The following is an 18407-nucleotide window of genomic DNA, read 5'->3' as shown; positions in this document are numbered from 1 at the left end:
CTGAAGCCTGCAAGGTCCCCATAATATTTTTGTATCTCTGGACCAATCCATTGTCTAATAGGAGCAGGTGACTATCTTATGACCACTTAGGTCATTGACTATGACAGCTTGTACCATTTCCTCCTGCCCAAATTAAGGAGAAGCCTGTCCGTTTTATGTGGGGATATTCTAACTTGTGACACTGCTGACATATTACTTATTTTAACATCATATGTCCATAGTGAAATTATTCTGCATTTGGTATAGCTGTTCTGCAATGACTGCACATCTAGCCTTATAAAAATAGGGTCCTGGAAGGAAGAGGCATCTCAGATCGAGGGGAAAATCTGAGGTCCTCGTCATTAAAGGGGACTAGTGCCATTGGCTCAGACTTATCTCTGTCTCTTATTGTAAGTGGGATAATTTTAGTCCCCACAAATAATATTATAATCTATATCTGAATATTCAAAAATCTTAATATATAAACATATATTTATAAATCTATGTAATAATATATATAAATTAATATATAGCATTTAACATATATATAATATATATAACACATAATATAAAATATATCAAAAATATATTTACTACAGACTTGTAAAATAAGGGATTCCTATCCTAATTTATAAGGCAACAGTCTTAGAAAAAGTGAATGATTTGTTAGATAGCTGGTAAGTGTCAGAAATAGAACTTAGCCCTTGAATCTGACACTCTTTGCATTCTGCCATTCTTCCTTTCCATTTAATCCAAACCCTATTCTAGTCCTCTCTTTTTAGGAGGAACCCAGTGACTAAAGACAGGAAGTAAATTACCTTAAAGTCACACAGTTCAATATCAGTGTAAGAACCTGGCTCTCACTGTCTCCAATGTAGTACTTTTCATTATGTCATCATCTTTCCATCTAGTGTATCTAATTTTACTGAAGAAAGGAGGAACCTTATGTTTATCATTACTTTGAAATGACTGAAGCTATTAAACAGCTGTATTATCATATTACAAATTTTTGTATCTCAATATAATTTCTTTTCTCAGTAATTCTATGTATTTTATATTGTACTTTAAAAAATGTTATTCTGTAAATTGTGGTATATGAATATTATGGAATATTATTGTTCTGTAAGAAATGACCAACAGGAGGATTTCAGAAAGGCCTGGAGAGATTTACACAAACTGATGCTGAGTGAAACAAGCAAGGCCAAGAGATCATTATATACTTCAACAACAATATTATATGATGACCAGTTCTGATGGACCTGGCCATCCTCAGCAATGAGATCAACCAAATCATTTCCAATGGAGCAGTAATGAACTGAACCAGCTACGCCCAGAGAAAGAACTCTGGGAAATGACTAAAAATCATTACATTGAATTCCCAATCCCTATATTTATGCACACCTGCATTTTTGATTTCCTTCACAGGCTAATTGTACAATATTTCAGAGTCCGATTCTTTTTGTACAGCAAAATAACGTTTTGGTCATGTATACTTATTGTGTATCTAATTTATATTTTAATATATTTAACATCTACTGGTCATCCTGCCATCTGGGGGAGGGGATGAGAGGAAGGAGGGGAAAAATTGAAACAAGAGGTTTGGCAATTGTCAATGCTGTAAAGTTACCCATACATATAACCTGTAAATAAAAGGCTAGTAAATAAAAAAAAATTATTATAATAAAAAAAATGTTATTCTGAAAATGGAGCCACAGGCTTTATCCAGTTGCCAACTAGATCCAAGAGACCCTTGATCTAGATAGAGTAGTATTCTGTCTTTTTCACTGATCTTACTATTTTCTATTTGCCCTGAGCACTGGTAGGCAATTGAGAGGTAGAATGGTCTACAAGCTGGTATAGATTATGTGAAACACTATAATAATGTTACCAAATAATGATCTGTAAGCTTTTCCCCCACCTCCCCAGACCCAAAGACAGAAAGTGATTTGGCCAATACCATACAAACAGTTTGTTAATTATTAGCATTTAAAGATCCCAGTTAAGTCTATTCCAAAGTCTCAAGGCAGTTATCTGCATGCTAAACATGCAGGGAAAGGCAGGAAGCAGGGAATGAAGAAGGATCATGTAGACATGAGAATCAGTCAGTAGTCAAAGGGAAAGGGATTACTCATCATCTCAAGTATACAAACCCGGGATGGCCTGTCATCTGTGCCTCTTGGATCTAGGTCTGAGTCCCTTAGTTGGGAGTTATCCAAATTCTTCACCATCCTAGCAATCAGGTCCCCCATGCTACAACCAGAAGTCCCATAGGTCATGTTTGTACCATCCTGAGGACAGGGAAAGGAAGGACATAGGACAGTGAAAGAAGATTGGGGAGAAAGGGAGAGAAAGGGGGGGGAAGAGAAAGGGCAGAAAGGAAACAAGAAATTCATTAAGGACAGAGACAAACAGCCAAGGAAAAAGAGGAAAATATAAACTCTAAGAGTGAAAAAGAAAAAGGTGGAAATAAAACAATAAAGGAAGAAAACATAGAGAGAAAAATCCTGTTTTTCCTTGGTATGAGATGGAGTAGCTTGCATTCATTGGTCCCACCAAATTCAGGATTCTAGATTTAAACTATACCCATTTAGGTGAATCCCAGAAAGAAGAGGATTCTTGGCCCAGAGAAAGATGGCTAATATGAAGAATAACAAGACTGACACATTTAAAGAATTGTGGAAGGCTCTGGAATTCAGCTCTATTTCTTTGTTCTAAAAGAAAGGGGAAGTAAAACCAATAAGCTTTGAGCATACCACGTATAGAAAGATGTCATTGCCTTCTCTCTAGACCAGGAGTTCTTAACTTGGAGTCTATGGACTTCCAAAGAGTTTGATTTCAGGGGGTCTAGGAAAAATGTTATTTTCATTAAGCTCTCACTAAAATTTGGTATTCTCTTCGATTGAATGTAGGCAATATACTATAGCAGTATTAGCAGTACCAGTGGCTTTGTCACCAATAGAAATCACAGATATTTTCATATCACATTGTAGTTATTGCAGATATCTCTAAATATCATTTATACTCATCATTATTTTATATTGTTGAAGTCATTATATCTGCTATTAGATACACGATGTCACCATTTTTTTTCCTATTTGGTTACTATTTCAATATAATTGACTTTTTTTTTTTGGTAATCCTATGTATTTTATGCGTTTATAAATGTTATTCTGAGAAGACTATAAACTTCACCAAATTGCTAAAGGATCCATAACATAAAAAGATTGAGAATCCTGGTTTTAACAGAGTAGTATTCTGTCTTTTCACTGACCCTTCTACTTTCTATTTGATCTATCCATGAGCACTGGTAGGTAATCGAGGAATTAGGAAGGCATTATGTGATTATTCATTTACTAATGGGCTTGGAATATACTTTGCCCACCTGGACACCCCTGGACTCACATCAATGGAGCAGCCCATGAGGGAACCCCTCTCAATAGCTTTCTTCATGATCTTGTACATGTCTCTGGGAGCATCCTTGATCTCAAAGAATTCTGTCACTCCTCCAGTGAAGTCCTCCATAGCTTCTGTGGTATTACCACCTTTCAGGGCTTCATAAGAGCCATGGAGCCTTGGGGAAAATATGAGGGAAAATTTCAAATCACAAAATTCTAGGGCAATGTGCCCCACATGGTTCACCTGAGGTAACCAGTTTTTGATTCATAAGCTGGAGTCAGGTGGGCCTCTGGGTCCTGAGCTCCAGAGATAGTTTCAATTAGTACATGCTTGGATTACTAGAACTGGAATAAAATAGCTATAAGAACCCTCAAGGTAAGTATGTAAAGTCTTTATTTTTATTAGAGAATTTTAAAAACCTAGAACTGCTTGTAGCTTGGATGGGTTTTGTTTTTATTGTTTTTATTGATTTTTTTGCTCTTTTACATTTTTATTATTAGCTTTTGTTTTTAAAACACCTTTATTTTTAAAATATATTCTCCTCCTCTCTCTAGCCCAGAGAGTTGAAAAAAATAAGATGAAATACTTTTAGGAAAAAAAGACAGTTTAGCAAAACAACATATCAACCAAAATGATCATATTTGCAGTGTTTCATCTCTATAGTCCCACACCTCTACATAGATGAAGGGAGGTATTTTTTCTCTTTTCTTTGAGGTTTGACTTCACTAATGGGATGACTTTCTCCAAATTGGCTTCATATTTACATTTTCTGTCTCTGTCTCTTCTTTCCTTTCTTCCTCTTTGTTCCTCCTTCCCTCTGCCTTCTTCTACCTCTCCCTGTCCCCCCATGTCCTTCTCTCTCTCTCTTTCCCCATTTTCTCACCCTCCTTCTCCTCTTCCCTCTGTTTTTTCCCTCCTTTTCCCTCTTCCTTTTTCCCCTTTCCCCTCTCTGTCTCTGTCTGTCTCTGTCTCTGTCTGTCTCTGTCTCTGTCTCTCTTTGTCTCTCTGTCTCTGTCTTTCTCTCTCTCTCTCTCACCCCCCCCCCCAAAACTTGCGTCATGAGGCTTGAGACAATTTTTACAACCCATCTCCTCTCTTCAGTACTGGGAATTCAAGAGCATCATCTTACTTTGCGTAGGCCTTTTCCAACAGAGCACTCCAAAACTCATTGCGATGGTTGGATTTGGTGAAGACCAGCTGGTTGTTATAGGTTGGGAGGCAGTCATCAATAACCACATCCACCCAGTCTCCATAACGCCAGAACTGAATGGAAACATTAATCAATCAATAATCAATCAGCAACCATTTATTAAGTGCCTGCTACGTGCTAAGTGCTAGGAATACAAAAAGAGACTATAGATAATCCCTTCCTTCTAGGAACAGGAGGAAACAACAAGCTAACAAATATATACGAAGCAAGTTATTTATAAGACAGAAAATAGCTAAAAGGAGGAAGGCACTGGAATTAAGAGGGGTTAGGGAAGGCTTCCTCTACAGCATCTAGGGTTTTAAATGGGACTTAAAGGAAGCCAGGGAGATCAGTAGTCAGAGAAGAGAAGGGAGAATGTTCCAGGAAGGAGACATAGCCAGAAATCTTCCCATCAGCCTTGATGAACAAGGCTCCTAGTTCAGCAATCCTGAATTATTTCTGAATATGATTACTTAGCAAATTTGGATGTATTGATTTTTTTCCTTATCCTAGGTTTTATGTGAGGCAACTGTAGGTAGCTCAGTGGATAGAGTGCTGAGCCTGAAGTTACTAAGACCTGAATTCAAATCCATCCTCAGACACTCACCCTGTTTCCCTTAATCCATTGAAGAAGGAAATGGCAAAACACTCCATTATCCTTGCCAAGAAGACCACATTGGACAGTATTGGTGTGCTATGGTCTGCAGGGTTACAATCAAATGTGACTGAACATTAACCATAGCTTTTTACATTGTGAGACACTATTTAGAATACTTTAACATGTCTATTTGCAGTTCATTTAACAAAAATATTTATTATATGCTAATTATGTACAAAGAAATATGATAGGCATGTTAGAGATACAAAGAAGCATAGGAAATAGTCCTCACCAAAAAGAAGATTATAATTTAGTTAGTGATACAAGTACACTCATAACTAGGATATGAGACAGGCAGTGCATATTAAATGACATATGATTGGTTCCTACAGCAAATATTAATGTAGTCAGAGAAAAGGCAAATCTAGGATTTGTATGCTACAGCTTGCTTGAACTCACTATTAATTGTTAAAGTTTCAAAATGAGCATTTACATTTCAGAAATCAGAAAATACTACAAATCAGGAATTGATTTATCATTTTGTTGATTGTCTAAACTTAAGAAAGTGATGGGAAAAATTGTTAATAATACAGATTAAACTTAAAAGCATCTTGTGTATATGGGTTTTTCCCCTTAGAGAGAAGGTTGTTAAACATTTACTATCATACCCCTAGATAGATCCTTTTCAGATCAGGGAAAAAAATGGATTGAGAGGGAAAAGACTCTGGTTTTCAGATTGTAATATTGCCCAAATTTGAAAGGCAAAGCTAGGTCACTCAGTGAGCAAATAGTTAATCTGCTTCTTCTTAGCAAGATAATAAGGATTTGAGGTCAGTGAGAGTGCAGACTTTTTATTTTCCTTTCAACAAACAAACATTTATTTATTTTTCAATATTCTTTTTTTTTTTTTTTTAATTTTGAGTTCCAAATTCCTTTCCTCCCTTATCCTCTTTCACTCACCGAGAAGGCAAGCAATGTATCAATTATACATATGAAATCTGGCAAAAATAGTTCCATATTAGCTTTATCACCAGAAAAGCAAGAAAAATAAAGTGAGAAAACTATACTTCAATTTTCCTTCAGGGCTCCTCAGTTCTTTCTCTAGAGGGGAATAGGATTTTTTTTTTTTATCATTAGTCCTTTAGAAATGAAGAGACTACTTTTTGGTTTTATCTGTATAATACTTCACAAAGTGTCCGGTAAATAACAGGTGCTTAATAAATGTTAGTTGACTGACTGACTGAGGGTAGGTCTACTCTAGGAAGAAGTCCCATCATCGTAAATCCAAGTCACTTGAGAGTTCTGATCAATGCAATGAGAATTACCAAGAACTGAAGATGAAGTATGTTATCTATCACCTGCTAGAGAGGTGATGCTCTCAAGATGCAGGATGAGTCACTTTTGTATTTGGCCAATGTGAGAATTTGCTTTGCTTCATTGTGTATTTTTGTTACACAGGTTGTGAGGGTGAGAGTGGGAGAAAGAAAATAAATGATTGTTAGTTGAAAATGATTAATTTTTTCTTCTTCTTTTATTATAATAACTTTTTACTGACAGAACCTATGCCAGGGTAATTTTTTTACAACATTATCCCTTGCACTCACTTCTGTTCCGATTTTTCCCCTCTCTCCCTCCACCCCCTCCCCTAGATGGCAAGCAGTCCTATACATGTTAAATATGTCACAGTATATCCTAGATACAATATATGTGTGCAGAACCGAACAGTTCTCTTGTTGCACAGGGAGAATTGGATTCAGAAGGTAGAAATAACCCAGGAAGAAAAACAAAAATGCAAACAGTTTACATTCAGAAAATGATTATTTTTTAAAAGAAAATTAATTACATCTATAAAATAATGGGGTCATCACAGTAGATGGCCTCTGAAGTTCTTTCCAAATTTACACCTGTGATGAACGTGCCTGCAATAGCCTTGATTTATCTAACACAGCTTACTTAACAGTATTATTTTATTTTATTTTCCAACTAAATGCAAAGATGGTTTTCAATGTTCATTTTTGTAAGATTTTAAGTTCCAAATTGTTCTCCTTCTCTCCCTTATATCCTTCTTCCCCCAAACAGCAAGCAATCTGATATAGGTTATACAATAATTTTAAACATGTTTCCCTATTTTGTCATGTTGAGAAAGATAAAAATCAGAACAAAAGAGAAAAAAAAACATGAAAAAGAAACAACAAAAAAAGTGAGAATAGTATGCTTTGATCTCTATCCAATCTCCATAGTTCTTTCTTTGGATGCAGATGTTTTCCATCCATACTGGAATTTTCTTGGATTACTGTATCACTGAGAAGAGCTAAGTCTGTCATAATTGATCATTACATAATATTGCTGTTACTGTATCTAACAAATGTTAAAGAATTACTTTGGATTGATGGACCAACAGAGTATTTTATTTATTCATAGTTCACACTCATGCTTCATAAAGCATACTTTGCTTGGCAACAAAGACCAGCAAAAGGCTTTCAAGTAAATTGTGAATTTGGTTTATGCTCAATTTTAATGTGAAGTACAATGACAGCTGTGGACCCTTTCCTGGGAGCCCCCATAGATGCCTTAGAGAGTTAAACACAGTACTAGGGGTTTGGAAAATATTTGGGATGGGCTATGAATTTCAGCAGAGCTTCAGCAGCTGGGGAGAGGCTAAAATAGACTGACCTGCTGTTGCACAGGATGTCTATTTCCTGCTCCATCTGGAGCACATGGTGAAGCTGAATTTTCCAACAATAAACAGGGCTGTACACTGGGCAGAGATGAACACCTGTTCTCCCACCTTCTTCCCCTTTCTACCCTCCTTCTTCCACCAATAGGCAGGTTTGCCCACATCTATTTTCCTCCCATAGTCTTGTGGCAAAAGCAGCACAAGCAATGCCAGTGCAACTTTGCCCCCATTTTAGATATGTAGTAGACAAATAGATGGATGGATGGATGGATGGATAGATGGGATGGATTCACAGGTGGGGGATAGGTAGATAAATATGTATTTAGTATAATAGGTAGATAGGTATATGACTATAGATAAGTATATCTATAAATGTACTTATGAGAGCTATAGCTAGGCAGATAGGTAAGTGGGTAATGGATAGATAGATAAATAGATAGATGAATGGATGGATTCATAGGTGGGGGATAGGTAGATAAAAATGTATTTAGTATAATAGGTATGGATAAGTATAAACAGGCAAATAGGTAAGTGGGTGATGGATAGATAGATAGATAGATGGATGATGGATAGATGGATGGATATATAGATAAATGCAGATAGTTGATAGGCAGATTGATAAAGAAGTAGATAAATTGATAAATGGATAACTAGGCAGACAAGTAGATGGATTGATGAATTAATAGCAGATAAGTAGATGTATGAATAGGTAAATTAATGAATGGATAGATAGATAGGTTAAATAGATACGTGGGTAGGTAGATGATAGGCAGATAAATAAATAGACAGATGACATGGATAAAGAGATAGCTAGATAGATATCTACATAGATAGATATACAAAAGACAAATAGATAATGCTTAGATGGATGGATGGAAAGATAAGTGATAGATGGTATGGAGGTAGATAGATAATTGGCAGATGGATAGATAGATGGATGAATGGATAGATAACCAGATAGGTAGGTATATAGCTAGAGCATATTAAGTACTTCCCATGTGTTGGGCTATTTAGCAGTATGTGCTACGTGCCAGGAACACAAATTCAAGCAAAAGAGACAGAAAAAACACTGAGGTCAGAGAGGTTAACTGGATAGCCCAGAGTCATGTCGGTGGTAAGCATGACTTTAGTTCTCTGACTTCAAATCCAATGTTCTTTATAAATGCGTAGTCATATCATTCCCCCCATTTACATTCTCTTTGAAAGCCTAGCACCTCACCTGGAAATGAAAAATCCCAGCATAGTTTTCAGTGAAAGTTTGATCATGGGGGATAACGCGGAAAAGTAGTCGCTCATTCAGGGTCAAGCAGGCAATGGCAGCCAGGAACCAGCAGTCCCCTGTAGGAAAGGAAAAGTATAGTGAGTAAGAATAATAACTGTTGGCATTTAAATGTGGTTTTTAAGATTTGCAAAGTGCTTTACCTATGTTTTTTGCTTAATCTTCAAGACAACCTTGTGAAATTGGTATTAAAAGCATTTAGCACAGTCTGGCACACAATAAGCTCTATATAAATGTTCCTATTATTCCTATGATGATGATAGCTAACATTTATGTAGCACTTACTACATGTCAGATATGGTGCTAGGTATCTTACAATTATTGTTATCTCATTTGATCCTCACAATCCTGAGAAGTAAGTCTATTATTACCTCCATTTTACAGGTGGGGAAACTGGGGCTGACAGTAATTAGGTAACTTGACCAGTCACATAAATGTCTGAAGTCTTATTTTTTCTATTTGTAGAGTGGAGCTATAAATACTTGCACTATTAACTCAAAGGGTTGTTGATAAGGAAAGAGGAAGGAGCTTTGTAAAGTGCAAAGCACTATGTAAATGTGAATGACTATTAATAATGACCATAATAATAATTATTAATATGGTTCTCATTTTTCTTGTTATTATAGCTCTCATTTAATTATCTTTTGAATGGATTTAAGACAGAAACTATCCTGGAACAATTAGATATTCTCCTATCTATTTTCTTTTCTATCTCTTTTCCTGAAATCAAATAATCTTAATTCTTTTAGCTTATCCCATAAATTTATCTATCACAATCCTCAAATTATATATGTGGCTACATTCTGCACCCTCACCAATTGCACTGCCTTATTGTTCTCTGGCAATCTACTCCCCCCCACCAAATCTTTCATGATCAAGAGGATAAGCAGAGACAAGAATATAATGGAAAGGATAGTATAATTGGAGAAAAAAGCCCTGGTTTCAACTCTCAGCTACTCTACACTGGCTATCACTTCTCTGAATTGCTGTTTTCTTAGTTGAAACTGAAATTATTTATACTTCCTAACTCAGAAGTTTATTGTGAGATAATGTATGTGGGAGTGCTTTGAAAACTGTAAGAGGCAATAGAAATGTAAATATTAATGTAAATAATTTTATGTAAAAATATTGAAAACCTATTTTAATTACTAATTATTATTATTATCAAGGTCACATTGAGGGTAAACAGGACAACTAGGACTCCAACCCAATTATTCTAACCACAAATTCAGAGATTTTTTCCATTAGACTGTCATTAGCAAAGAGTGAATTTTTAATGGAACCTTTAGGTTGAAGGAAATTTTATTAAATTACATCCTTTTGGAAAATATTTATTGAGTAGAAATAAATAAAATAAATAATTAATGTACAAATAAATATATTGCTATATTAGTTATATGCTTACATAACTAATATAATATTAAATAATATATAACTAATATATAAATATAGTCATATTTCTAATCAACACATATTTTATTTCTAATCTATACATATCGATTCTCCCAACATTGGGTTAGATGCTATAATTATCTCCATTTCAAACTGAGGTTTAAAAGATTAAGTGAACTATTTGCTGTCAGGTGGCTAATAAATACCTAGGTGGGACACCCAAGTTTCCTGATTTCAAGCTCACCACTCTATTCACTATGCCACAATTCTTATCTATAAGAAATGTTTCACTTTACTTGACAGACATGTATACTTATATTGGGTTATAATTTAATTACTGATCATAATTTGAAGAAAACTTGGGATCAAACTTCATTCAGGTTTAAGACACAGGAGGAACTACAGTTCAAATATTGCAGATAATGGTGATTCATTGACATGAAAACACAGAAACCTACATCCTGATGAAAAACTATTACCATAATTAAATTAATGTCTGATTCTGCAACAGTATATGTATTTAGCTATATTGAGAATAATAGGAATGGTTTAAAATAATATATTTTTAAGGAAGTAGGTTTCCTACAAATATATCATTTCTTGCAAAGTGGATAATTTTGATTATATTAAGTTTAAAAAGTTTTTTATATAAACAAAACCAAGGCAAACAAAGTTAAAAGGAAAGCAGAAAACTGGGGGGGAAATTTACATCTAAGAGTTCTGATAAAGGCTTCATTTCTAAAATATATAGAGAATTAACTCAAATTTATAAGAATAGAAGCCATTCTCCAACTGATACATGGTTAAAGAATATGAACAGTTTTCAGATGAAGAAATTAAAACCATTCCTAATCATATGAAAAATGCTCTAAATCACTATTGATCAGAGAAATGAAAATTAAGACAACTTTGAGGTACTGCTACACACCTCTCAGATTGACTAAGATGACAGGAAAAGATAATGATAAATGTTGGAGGCGATATGGAAAAACTGGGACACTAATACATTGTTGGTGGAGTTGTGAACTGATTCAACCATTCTGGAGAGCAAGTTGGAACTATGCCCAAAGGATATTAAACTGTGCATACCCTTTGATCCATCAGTGTATCTACTGGTCCTGTATCCCAAAGAGATCTTAAAAAAGGGAAAAGGACCCACATGTGCAAAAATAAAAAAAAATAGGTGATTGCCTCTTACATTTATTACATATAGGATCATAGATTTTGAGTCATTTAATACAATCCTTTTGTTTTAGAGAAGAAGAAACTGAAACCAAAAAAGATTGACTTCCTTGAGTTTACAAAGATGTTAAATATCAAAGTGGGATTTTGAAAACATTCTATGATTCCAAAACTGGTGCTCTTTCTCCTGAACATTCTAAAAAGATTCTATATTGAACAAATTACCCTAACAGTTCTTTAAAAGAAAAAGCCTTCCTCAAAAGGTTAAAGCATAATTTAAAGTATGATAAGAAAAAATTAATTTGTCCATCTCCTTTTCAGGAATGTGTCTAAAATGTAAAGTGAGATGTACCTTACAGATAGGAATTGTGGCAAAGTGAATAGAGTGCTGAGCTTGAAGTCAGGAGACTTGGGTGTTTATTAGCCATCTGACAATGATCAAGCTACTTTTTTAAAACCTCAGTTTTATTCTCTGTGAAATGGAGATAATTACAGCATCTACCCCAATGCTGTGAGAATCAAATGAAATAATATATTTAAAGTTCTTTGTAAGGGTTGAAGCACAACATAGATTAGTTCTTATTGTTTTTATTGAAAGGCAATGTAGTGTACTGGATAGCCAGGCAATCCTCGATTCAAGCTCCACCTGTGATACATATTGGCTAATCACTTGATCTGTCAGTGCTTCAGTTACCTCTCTAAGCCCATAAGAAGCAGAAAAGATGCTGGTTTGCATTTGTAGAGAGAGTTTTTCTATAATATCGAAACGCAGATCTAGTTTCTATCCCTACTCTATTATTTTCCTGTGCTACAAAGCAACATGCTCATAGATAGAAAAGCAAGATGAAAAATATGCACCTGCAGGTAAATAAATGTGAGAAGAATTTGCTTCTAAAATTAGAAAAATGACACCAAAAGTCAATCATTTTTGGGATAGCTAGATGGCAAAAAAATAGCACCAGCCCTGGAGTCAATAGGATCTGAGTTCAAATCCAGCTTTAGTTATGTATTAGCTTTATGATCCTGGGCAAGTCATTTAACTCTGATTGCCAAGAAGAGGGGAGAAAAGGGACAAGGGAAGAAAGAAAGGAAGAAAGATGAGAAGGGAAAAGAACGAAAAGAATAGTCAATCATTTCTTCCTAGCACTGCTTGACCTTCTCTTGGCCTCAGAATAAGAGAACAATAGGGAACTGCCCACCTAAATCTCCTTGGCAGATGTCAGTTCTGTTGGCTCCACCAATGATAAACCTGGGATTCTCGCAGATTTCCTGTGAGAGGGAAAAATGACACAAATCAATGACAAGCAACTTGGTGCTTCTTAAATTTGGGGGATGTGGCCAAATAGCTACATCAATGTGTTTCTCTATTCCTTCTAAAATTAAATATAAACTCCTCTTAATACCCAGGTCCCAACTTACCTTTCTGATTTCCATATGCATTACTCCTCTTCATGTATTCTTTTGTTCAAATCATACCATCTTTACAGACATCACTTCAATCTTCCAACCTTTGCCCTAGCTGTCCCCATCTCTAGAATGTAATTCCTCCTCGCTTCTGCTTCTTAGAATCCCTAATTTTTTTCAAAACCCAGTCAAGCATTTCTTTCTACATGAAATCTTTCTTGACCCCTTTCACCCAGTTGTTTACAAATTCTCCCCAACAATATGACCTTGATTTTCTTTTGCATATATTTATATATAATATATATGGATCATAAAAAATTGCTTTGGTATTTTGGAACCAGAAGGTAAAATAGAAATAGAAAGAATCTACCAGTCATCTCCTGAAAGAGATCCCAAATGAAAACTCCCAGAAATATTATAGTTAAAATTTAGTTTCCAGGCCAAGGCAAAAATACTTCAAGTAGCCAGAAACAAAGAATTTAAATAGCATGAAGCCACATGTGGGGTCACATAAGATATAGCAACCACCACTATAAAAAAGCAGATAGCTTGGAAGATAGTGTTCCAAAAGGTAAAGGGTCTAAGATTGCAACCAAAAACAAGTGACCTGCAAAATTTGAGTATAATCTTATGGGACAGAATTAGATTTTTGATAAAATAGAGCACTTTTAAACATTCCAGTCAAATAGAAAAAATGACATTTAAATATAGTACTCATGTAAGCCTCTGATTGCTGATGAAGTTACCAAGTGAAATAGGAAAGAGAAAAAAGAGAAGAAGAACCAGGATAGAGCCTTTTAGAATACTCATAATTAATAGGCCCATGATATCATGAGTACTCCCTTGAATGGATGCAGATCAGGGCTTCTTCAACTTTTTCTACTTGTCACCTAAGAAATTTTTACATGTTCCTGGATATATAAGTGCATAAAATAGATATACAAATCAAAGATTTACTGATAATAAATGATAATTTTGCAACCCCACATTCAGTTATAAGAGTCAACATGGAGTTGTCACCTACAGTTTAAGAAGCTGGCATGTAGATGACAATCCATTTATACCTTCTTAGGCTTTGAAATTCTTTTCAATTTCTTCTCATAAATCTACTATAGAAGTAGATTTCACCTTGGAAATCTTCCTTGAAGTCTTCTCACATTCCATGGGTATCGGTGAGATATTTGGTTCCATCAATTTATTATCTCTTTCTTTTGTTAAAAGATCTCCTTTTCCAAATCATACATTTTCTGCAAAAATATATTTCATGCTACATTTTTGTGTAAAAGTCATCGTTAGCAATATGGTATATAGGCTACTTATATCTACCATGTGGTTTCTTCATGTCTTTTGGGTTATTCACAATTTTGTTTTTTTGATGATCATGATTTTTCTATAATTTGCATCTATATATTATCACGGGCAGAAAATTTGTGTTAAAAAGATGAATTTTATGTTAAAGAGCAGCTTGGGATCACTGATTTGAGCAGTTTTCTCAATATTATCTAGCCATACCCTTTTTCGTAGTGACTAGAAACTGAAAATTGAATGGATGTCCATCAATTGGAGAAAGGCTGAGTAAATTGTGGTATATGAATGTTATGGAATATTATTGTTCTGTAAGAAATGACCAGCAGGATGAATACAAAGAGGCTTGGAGAGACTTACATGAACTGATGCCAAGTGAAATGAGCAGAACCAGGAGATCATTATACAGTTCAACAACAATACTATATGAAGATCAATTCTGATGGAAATGGCTATCTTCAACAATGAGAGGATCCAAATCAGTTCCGATTGATCAGTAATGAACAGAACCAGCTACACCCAGTGAAAGAACACTGGGAAATGAATGTGGACCACAACATAGCATTTACACTCTTTTTGTTATTGTTTGCTTACATTTTTGTTTTTCTTCCCAGATTATTTTTACCTTATTTCCAAATCTGATTTTTCTTGTGCAGCAAGATATAAATATGAATACATAGATTTAACATATACTTTAACATATTTAACATGTATGGGACTACCTGCCATCTAGGGGAGGAGTGGAGGGAAGGAAGGGAAAAGTTGGAACAGAAGTTTTTGCAAGGGTCAATGTTGGAAAATTACCCATGCATATGTTTTGTCAATAAAAAGCTATAAAAATATTATCTAGCCATGAATTTATTTTTAATGAATCTTTGCTGGCTCCTGGTACCCACTTTCCTTTTCTTTCTATCATTTGATAATTAATTCTTGGATTTTACTGGGAATTTATATCAAACTCATTACCCTATATTCTTTGAAATCAAGATAGTGGATCTTCACAGATTTGGCATTAAAAGGGACCTTAGAAGTCATCTATTCCAATTCATTCACTTGAAAAATGAGCCAAGAGGAGTTGAATGATTTACCCAAGATAAGACACAATGATCCAAGAGCATTCCAGGTAATAAGTGGCTGGGCCAGGGTTCAAATCCAAAACTTCTAATTCCAAGTTCATTAATCTTTTCTGAATCATACCCCTAGCCTTCTTTATGCATTTTCAAAGATTATAGAGAATTATTTAGTGATTCTATTAACAAAGTTCTTTTATATCCCAGGATGTTACTTGTTTGGCCCAGAAGACTTGAATCTGATTGTATTCAAAGAAGCTAGTTGCCTTCTTGCCATTGCCTCAGTTATCTTTAGTTTTAATTCCCTCAAAAATATCTTTTAATTTCCATTTTGAAAATTATTTCCCTTAATAGAAAAGATAAAAGCAAAAGAAGAATTCAGTAGTTCTGTTTTCTCTCTCTTTGATTAATATTATCTCCAATTTGCTGCTTTCTGTCTTTGTTCAAAAAGCCATTTTTTCTTATCATTAGCATTTTTGCTAAATTTACAAAGAATTTATATCACTAGAATGATAATTTTGAGAATCTTCCTATACCTTTTGAGTTATCTTTTCTTTTTGAGTTCCTAATTACAGGTTCATTCCCATTATTTCTTTGAACTTTCTGAAATCTAATTTATGTCTGCTCAATATTCCCCTTCCTTTACTATTATGAACATTAAGATAGCACAGTTACTTTCTCTGGTGTTTCTTATTGTTTCCACTTCACTAATCAGATACGTAGTAACTGTTAATTCAATGAAGACTCTGATCTTGTTGGGTGTGTTATGTGTATGTATCAATAGATAGATGTATAGAAAGATGGATGGATTAAATAGGTAGATGAATAGATAGGTAGCTAGAAAGATAAGTAGATGAATGCATAGTATGGTAAATGAATAGACAGATACATATGGTAAATTATTAGATAGAAGGAGAGAGAAAAATGAAGAGATAGATAGGTAGGATGAATGAATGGATGAATGGATAAATAGAAAGATACATGTGTGCTTGTTTTGGGAAAATTATCTTTTCTGCATGAATCTTTGGTGCTGAGGATTATTTTCTGAAAGAAGTTTGCACATTTCTTATTTTATACCCACTTTTGCCTTTAAGTCTTGGATCCTATAGAAATGGGATCCTTTCCATCGTTTCTTTGAAATGTTTGAAAGCTCTTTTCCTAACATCTATTGTTTACATCTGATTGTGCCTAATCCCCATAGACAAATACTTTAAAAATTTTCATAATAATGATGATGATAATAAGTTTCTTCACTTGCAAAAATAAAGGACTTGGACTAGATTATATCTAAGGAGTATTCCAGCTCTAACATTCTATTCCTCTGTGACGATAAACATTTACCAAGAAATTATCTCTAAGTATAGAGTAATACTTCCCATCTCTTACATAATATAAATATGTAATATAAAACATGGATGATGAAATAGAGGGTACCCAAAAGAGATCATTTTGGGGGCCTCACTTCTTATCTAGCTTTAATCACTGATTGGGCGTTGCCTCAGACAAACTGAGGCAAGTTAAAAAAAAACAAAAAACCTTAGCTTAAAATGGTCAAGATCTTCTTCTGTATCCAGGGCCTTTGCCAGTCATATTGATCTCTATCTTCCCACTGGATCCAGTTGGCTCCAGAGGAGAAAATGAAGCTGGTGACTTTGTATAGCCCTGCCTCACCTAAATCCAATTCACTTTCAGGTCAAGACATCATCTTCCTGATATCATTGTTCCTCTTTATGAACAAAGGACAAACAACAAACAACTATCTGAGGTATCTAATTTTCTAATTCTTTTCTAATAGTAACTTTTCCAATATTTTCCTCATACAACTCATTATGATGGTGGAATTTTTATAATAAATAATTTGTCATTAGAAAATCCTATGACACATGACACTTAAATTTAATTAATTATACATGTAAATTATCATTAAAAAAAAAAAAAAGAATCCAATCTTTTAACTGGTTGTTTTTTCTAAAGCTTTGATTGGAGATTTTTTTCAGCTGGTGCAAAAAACAATTGAATGGAGTAGGGGTGAGGCACAACTGTCCCTGAAAAAGGGTGGCTTGGTCCTTGATCCTCAAAAGGATTGAAAGGAAAGGCTAACTGGGGAAAAAGATGATGGCCGTTCCATAGAGAGTACAGATTGACATAGCATGGGGGTGGCAATGGTTACTGGAATCAGGCACACCCCACTGGATGGGAAGCATACCTCTGGGGAAGAAGTATCATATGGGAAAGAAATGGACACTCTATGGGAGTGTCCTCTAACTTCTCTTTATATTGGTGCTCTAGGACAAAGTACTATTCACTCTGTACTGATGATTACGTTTTTTTTTTTTAAATTTTAAACACAATTTTATTGTTCCAAATGCATACAAAGCTAGTTTTCAACATTCACCTTTGCAAAACTTGGTGTTCCAATGTTTTCTCCCTCTCTTTCCCCCTACCCCCTTTCCAAGACAGAAAGCAATCTGATATAGGTTTAACATGTGTAATTCTTCTAACATATTTCCACATTTCTCATGCTGCATAAGAAAAATCAGATCAAAAGGAGAAAAAAAATGAGAAAGAAAAAAAAACAAGCAAACAACAAAAACAACAACAAAAAAGGTGAAAATACTATGCTTTGATTCACATTCAGTCTTTAAAGTTCTCTCTCTGGATGTGGATGGCACTTTTCATCACAAGTTTATTGGAATTGCCTTGTGATTGCTCTTTTCTTACCTATACAATGATAGAAATTTATTTGGACTGATTTGTTACTTAATTGTCTGGCTCGCTGACAGATGTGATTCATTAATTCAAACAAAATGGTTTTATTGGTTGTGTGTGAAATGCAGTAATTAACATTATATCAATGCAAAATAATATAAAATGTTATCTCAACAGTGCAAGCCAGCAAAACATAATTAATCAAAGCTACTATAATATGCCTATAT

The 18407-nt window shown here is 34.6% G+C and overlaps 1 protein-coding gene across 7 annotated transcripts in view; it reads right to left on the bottom strand.

The window, feature by feature from the left end:
• The window catches only part of CAPN3 (calpain 3), an 84411-nt gene that overhangs the window by 25776 nt on the left and 40228 nt on the right, over positions 1-18407 (bottom strand). For 3 of the 7 annotated variants that reach the window (XM_031952157.1, XM_031952155.1, XM_031952158.1), the window contains exons 2-6: positions 12892-12961; positions 9059-9177; positions 4505-4638; positions 3382-3550; positions 2130-2267 (exon numbers count right to left, since the gene is read on the bottom strand). In XM_031952157.1, the coding sequence (XP_031808017.1) occupies positions 2130-2267; positions 3382-3550; positions 4505-4638; positions 9059-9177; positions 12892-12961 (630 nt within the window). Of the gene's footprint in view, positions 1-2129; positions 2268-3361; positions 3551-4504; positions 4639-9058; positions 9178-12891; positions 12962-18407 lie in introns of those variants that run through there. The other 4 variants (XM_003756041.4, XM_031952159.1, XM_023500663.2 and 1 more) reach the window with 3 other exon arrangements.

The sequence above is a fragment of the Sarcophilus harrisii genome, chromosome 2, assembly GCF_902635505.1.
Source record: "Sarcophilus harrisii chromosome 2, mSarHar1.11, whole genome shotgun sequence".
Taxonomy (NCBI): Eukaryota; Metazoa; Chordata; class Mammalia; order Dasyuromorphia; family Dasyuridae; genus Sarcophilus; species Sarcophilus harrisii.
This window is presented reverse-complemented; position numbering and strand designations above follow the sequence as displayed.